The sequence below is a fragment of the Misgurnus anguillicaudatus genome, chromosome 4 (assembly GCF_027580225.2).
Source record: "Misgurnus anguillicaudatus chromosome 4, ASM2758022v2, whole genome shotgun sequence".
In the NCBI taxonomy this organism is placed as follows: Eukaryota; Metazoa; Chordata; class Actinopteri; order Cypriniformes; family Cobitidae; genus Misgurnus; species Misgurnus anguillicaudatus.
Window position 1 is genome coordinate 16895446 of NC_073340.2, and position 6874 is coordinate 16902319.

Consider the following 6874-nt stretch of genomic DNA (forward strand, 5'->3'; position numbering starts at 1 on the left):
AACAGGTGGAGACACCTGATTCACATATTCATAGGTAAAACCTGAGCTCCCAGGTGTCGCCTTTCAGCTGCAGCAGCATTTGAGGATTAAAACAGTGCTTTACCAAAAGATTTGTCAGTGATCTTTAACCATTACTAATAAAAGTTTGTTTTTGTTTCTTTGCATGTTCTGCATCTTTCAAAGACCATTTTTGAAAATCATTCATATTGATTCAGATGTGTCATATGTGTGACGGTGTCTTAGTGAAGATAAGGTCTGATACAGCATTTTCATAGCATATGTCCAAGCCAAACTGACATAACAGGCTGTACTTTCCCCCTCTCGTCTGTCCGTCTTTTGGGTCATGGAAAAACTGACTTCTCCTACTCTTTCCCATTTTATGACGCGGCATGAGTCAGGCTTGAGTGCACTGCCTTTGGCCGTTGTTTTGTCCAGATCAGTGATGATGACACGATTAGCATCATGACATCAATGTGTGATGCATGAAGAATTATATATCTGTATATAAAACATCTGGATTTTTTGAATAGCAGGGTATAATAAGCTAGTATTTAGCATTATACAAGTTATGATTTTGATTAGTGTTGTAATTGTGTCATTTAAAGGTGAAATGTGTAACTTTTAGAAGGATCTCTTGACAAAAATGCAATATAATATACATAACTATATTATTTGTGGTGCATAAAGACCTTACTTAATGAACTGTTTTGTTTTTATTACTTTAGAATGAACCATTTTTATCTACATACACCACGGGTCTTCTTATATGGAAGTCTTCGCCACCAAGTTTCTACAGTAGCCCTAAACGGACAAACTGTTTTACAGAGAGCGTTTTGTCCTTACGTTGCTTCAAACGACTTCATGTTTGTCCTGTGGCAGCTTCTCATTGCGTTTTGAAATTAAGGTTTATTGCAATTCGCAATGTCACCACTAGATGCCGCTAAAAACCCCATACTGAACGTTTTGGCGTTTGGCACGGCACGGTAGACACGATTCCGCCTCATTCGCGTGTCTAGTTCAGCGTCTGGCGCGGTACACGCGAATGGTGCTTTTTGTGCATTTTGTGTTTGACGTGAATTTGCGGCTGACGCCGGAGTTGAAAATTTTGAACTTTGGCGGATTTGTGCGCCGCGTTAACCAATCAGGAGCCTGCTTGCTGCTGTGGCGACAGCCCTGCCCGGAGTCACTTATTCAACATGAAGGAAGGCTTGATTTTGTCCATGAGCAGTCACCCGGAGCTATACGACACAAGTTGTTATTTCTATAGAGACAGGAATAAAAAGGACCTTGCTTGGAAGAGTGTCAGTGAGGACATTGGGCAACCTGGTAAGTTGTAATTACACATTTGACTTTTGAGTCACGTGACGTTTATCGACCCGCGGCATTCCCGCCGTTTTTTTAAACAATTTTCCCCCTATAGTAAGGTGACCAAATACAAACCGGTAACTCTCTCGATAAATGATCAACATCAGCCATCTTGCAAACAGACAACCACATAGCACTTGCCCCTCCCACAAGAAGCGGATTTTGTCTCTGACGCGTGTCAAATGCTTGCTTTTTCCGCGCGTCTCCTTCGCTCTAGACACGCAAATGCATTCAAACGGCAAACTAGGGTGGTAGACGCAATTTTGACACCTCAAACGCGATTAGTGTATATGCAGCAGAAGTGTTATAAGGGGCAAGGAGTTAAATGCACAAAATGTAATCTTCGCCACTAGAGGTCGCTAAACAACAACATCGGTGTAGCTTGATGATGCTGTGAAAGAGAGTTGAATGATGGGAGTTGTTGTCTTCACTTTAACTTTACATCTGACAGGGCTCAAAATCATGTTCATGGATGATGTAACGAAATAAAGTTTTATTACCATTACATTATAATGTAAGCTTGATAGTTAAAAGTTGCTTGCTTGTAGTCACAAGTACTACTTCCGCATACAACTGCACAGATCAGTTGGACATTAAAGTATCACAAGAGCGACGCAACAGTGCTTTTTTTGAAACTTTAAAGGGGACTTTTCACAAGACTTTTTTAAGATGTAAAATAAATCTTTGGTGTCCCAAGAGTACATATGTGAGGTTTTAAAGGCAGGGTCCATGATCTCTGAAAGCCAATGTTTACATTTGAAATCGCCTAAACCAGTGGTTCTCAACTCCAGTCCTCGGGCCCCCCTCCCAGAATGTTTTAGATATTTCCTGTTGGATGGTGCAGATTGAGGGGTGGTATTATTATAATAAGACCCCCCTCTGACATCACAAGGGGAGCCAAATCTCAATGGCCTATTTTTTCACATGCTTGAATAGAGTGGTTTACCAAATCACATTTTCTATGTTGATAGAAGCACCGAGGACCCAATTATAGCACTTAAACATGGAAAAAGTCATGTCCCTTTTAATTTTTATTTTTTAGATGAACAATTGTAGGTGAACTATTCCTTTAAATGTGTTCTGTTTAGTATTTTTATGTATTGAACAGCAGTTCTGCGTTTGGTGTGAAGAAACTATCAAGTGAACAGTGCAGGTGTACAGAGCAGCAGAGGTCCTGTGTTTAAACAGCTATTTTTAAGGTCAACCTTGAAGGCAGCCACCTGCGAGCTTTGGGTCTTGTTTGAGCTATCTTGCATTTGTGTATCGCTAATTGAAACGGTTTGTATACATAGAGGCGTATCATCTTAATTTCCCATTAAACGCACCATTAGTCAATTAGTCGATTTATTTGTCCTTACTTCTCTGCCAAATCCACTCAATGGAATGTAATGCTTAGCATGGGGTTGCCAGTGACTTATTTACAAAGGGATAACAAGCAGTATGTTTGTTATGCAAATCAAAGTTATCTTGATACATAATAATACTACTACATTACATTGCTACAGGAAATGTAGTAAACTATAACTGGTAAAATGCGTGCCATAGCAAGTGCAATAGATCAGTATTGCTAATCCACAATTAAAGTGGACACCATGGGTTTGATTGAGAAAAGGATTGAATGTTCAAATCAATTTTATTTTGTTGTGTTTATATCTTTCTCATGCCTTTTTGTGATAATGGTTTGCTGTCAGTGTATACAGGAGGTTCAACACTAAATAAACTGAGGGTTGGGATAGAAACGGTTTCCATAGTCTCAGCACTCATCCCAGAGTATCAAACCCTGGCATTAGTCTACGGCCAAACTCTGCAGCGACCAAGGACATCAGTACGAAGAGGTGGGTTTATTTAAGCTGATAGCCCTTGTGAGTTAACCAGGTGTGAAATACACTTGTTTTCACAAAGTCTTGGAAAATATTTGGTGTGTTCCAATATAATTTGAAACAGGCATCCCATGGTTGCGTAAAATGAAAACAGTTGTAAAAACGCGACTGTTGGTTCAAATTAACTTAGAAAACATCATATTTGACACAAACATGAGTTGAAACATACCAGTATTTTATTTTTAGTTTTCCTAATGCAACCACCTAAAAAGAGGAAGTGCAGTGAGAGCATTAAATTATAACATAAGTAAAGGATTCAAAATGGTATGATCTTGGTGGTTTAAGTTTCTCTGTGATCAGATAAAATAAACCCGTCTGTGTTTGATCTGTCTGGTGACACAGTTTGTTTAACGGGTGGCTCCCTGTATACATTTACATTCAAGTTAAATGACACATTAAGACAAAAGATATAGTAGACCTCTTAAAATGCTTAAATGGTTGCCATGCAGGGTAATTTTAAATGTGAAGCCTACGCAAATATTTAAGTGTTTTTTAAATTTTATTAATATGGCACAATTCTAAGGAAACCTTCTTGCATCACTGTGTCACCCCCCTCTCCCTTCCTCTCTCTTACAAATTACACTGCACTTTAAACATTACCATATTAATCACTGGAAAGTCCCCACTGATAAATGATTTGCATCAGGCTATTAAAAACATTAACGCAGTCTGTCTACTGTTTTTAGCTGAAAACATGACCTGCGCAGCTGCAGAGATGTGGCACATCATCATCTGAAAGTATGAACATCGATTCAGATCGCTGTGTTTCCGATTCACGCGCCAGCTCATGTGTGACTCGGAGCAGAGCGGATCTCGCGCGTGATTGGCTGAAAAAGCGCTACGTGGACACGGAGCAGCAACAGGTAGCGCGCATGTGACCGTTATCATGTCATTGTGACTGCGCCTGTCAGGACGACAACAGCGCTCATCGCAACTCTTATCGTGTTTAATACTCATCATCTAAGTTTGGTGCACATTTATTTTGAGGTAAGCACAACTTTTGTTTCTGAAAAGAATGATTGACAGCTTATACAGGAGACAAATATCGGAGAAAATGAAACTTGCACATCCGTTGCTGCTTCCTTTTTGCATTGAATTGTTTAAAATTATGCCAGGATATGTCCTTTATTTTAAACTTTTGTAGATTACTTGAAAATAAATATAAATAATACATTTTCCTTAGATTATCATGTAATAAATATGCTGTAACAATCCTGGCAACAAATAATTGTAACAAAAAAAGTGTAACAAAAAATTAGAGAAGGCCATTAAGTTACACATTATCCTTGCCCTGATATATTTAACCATGGTTTAATTAGAGTAAAAAATAAGTTACCATGCTTTTTATTGTAGTAACTGTGGTTTAATTATTAAAAAAAATGTGACATGGTTTAATTATAGTAAAAATGTACTAATCAGAGTAGCATAAGTAACGTAGCCATGTTTTATTGTAGTAAAAATGTAATAACATGGTTTTTATTATAGTTAAAATATAGTAACCATAATTCAATTATAATAAAAATGTGACAGCATAGGTTAAATATAGTAAAAATGAACTTACCAGAGTTTAATAACAGCAAAAATAAGGTAACCATGGTTTTATTATAGTAAAAGTGTAGTAACTATGGTTTTATTATAGTTAAAGGGTAATAAACAATGTTTTTGTTGGATTTTTGCTGTCTGTGGTACCATACAGGCTAGTTTAACTACACTGTAAAAAAATCCTTGCTGCACACAGTAACTTAAAAAAAGGTTAATTAACTTAAGTTATTTCAACTTATTATAATATATAACAACTCCAGAAAAGTTGAAATTAATTGCATTTGATTAAACGTAAAAAAATTAAGTACAACAAGGAATACAGCGTAAACATATCATGGTTTAACTTTGGTTCCTGTAGTGAGATAAATGTGTGGTTTCTGTGGTTTATCTAAAAATGACAAAGCTAAAATATGGTTCCTGTAGTAAAACCATGAATAACGTTGAGGTGAGTATGCTTTGTACTTATTTATATTGCAAGTATTCAGAGTACTTGAAATGGTATTACTTATGATCTGTGGTTTTCAGGAAAGACTTTAAATGTTAGTAAATGCATACAAATAATGTTGAATGTGTCTGAATACCTCCTAGGGCCTACACCGGGGTGTGGGTGAGTCCAGCATGAAGTCCAAAGGAAAGGGGTCAAAACGGAGCAGTCAGTCTTGGGCAGAGCAGGACGACCCAGACTTTACGCTGAACTCTGAGCCGGGTTCCAGCGAGCAGGAGGGTTCAGAGGCGTCCATGAGGCTCGGCAGGACGTGGAGAAAGGTTCACGGTGGCGCACGAGCCGGCACGCGTCGCAGGCGACACAACGGAAGTGCCAAAGAACGCAACGTGCGCAGGCTGGAGAGCAACGAGAGGGAAAGGCAGAGGATGCACAACCTGAACAACGCCTTTCAGGCCCTAAGGGAAAGCATCCCTCACGTCAAAACAGACAAGAAACTGTCGAAAATTGAGACATTGACGCTCGCCAAGAATTACATTAAGTCATTAACCACCATCATTTTGGGGATGTCTAACGCCTGCCTGCCTCTCTCCGAGAAGCAGGCGGAGAGTAACGCTACTCGGCTCCTGCAGTGCTACCAGCAGCATCTAGAAGAGGAAGGAGATGAAGATCTGTCCAGCTTCCTGAGCCAGATTCACACCTTTAGCCAAGGCAGCTGACACACACTGCTATTAAACAGACTGTGAGTGCTGAATGAGAAGACATTACGGTGTTAAACTGTCCTGTATGTCTTCAGACTAAAAAAAAAGGTTGTCACTGAGCTATATATGTAGTCCATGAATATGCACATTTACATGCATACAAATGGCTATAGAATGAAACAATCTGTGAATGTTTTTGCCATCCTTATATCAAAATATTCAGCCGGTAACCTGCCAATATGGGCTCCTATGGGTCCATAAAAGTGTATGTTTATTTTAAATAAGAAAAAGTGCACGTTGTGGAGCAGGTTTCATATTTATTGCGGACACAAACCATGCACAGTAATGACACTGAAAGTTGTAGCGCACTCAAATAACCACTTCACTGTTGTTTTCTTCTTGTGGCATTGTCCAATGAGCCTATTTGTCTACACTAAATAGTTTAAAACCATAATATCACTTTCAGATTACAGTTGTAAAGTCCGTAGAGACGAACACAACAGATTTGAGGTTGAAATGGCAACGCACAGGGCGAATTTGTTAAACATCGGGAATGTGTCTACATGCTGTCACCTTTCTTTGCCTCTTTTCTGCCTAAATTTGATAAAGCGTTTCTTTATGTACAGCAGTACAGCACACAATTTAATTTATACATTAGCTCACCAAGTCATCATTTACTCGCCCCCTTGTAAAAAGATATTTTGAGCAATGTTTGTAACCAAACCATTTTGGAGCACCATTGACATCTATTTTTTTACTACTATAGAAGTAAATGGTGCTCCTGTTTGATTACAAATATCTTTCTCTGCATTCGGAAATGTACACAGGTTTGGAAAATTGGAGAAATGATGACAGAATTTTCAGTTTTAAGTACCAACATCCAATATTATAACATAAATAGTTAAAATTTATACATCCACATTTACAATAACTTACTAGAACAG

The 6874-nt window shown here is 38.4% G+C and overlaps 1 protein-coding gene across 1 annotated transcript; it reads left to right on the forward strand.

Annotated features, from left to right (window-relative positions):
* Positions 1-4010: 4010 nt before the first annotated feature.
* Positions 4011-6146, forward strand: bhlha15 (basic helix-loop-helix family, member a15). The gene is made up of 2 exons (XM_055175475.2): positions 4011-4232; positions 5376-6146. The coding sequence occupies exon 2, from the start codon at positions 5406-5408 to the stop codon at positions 5946-5948; it is 543 nt and encodes a 180-aa protein (XP_055031450.2). The 5' UTR covers positions 4011-4232; positions 5376-5405; the 3' UTR covers positions 5949-6146.
* The last annotated feature ends 728 nt before the right edge of the window (positions 6147-6874 follow it).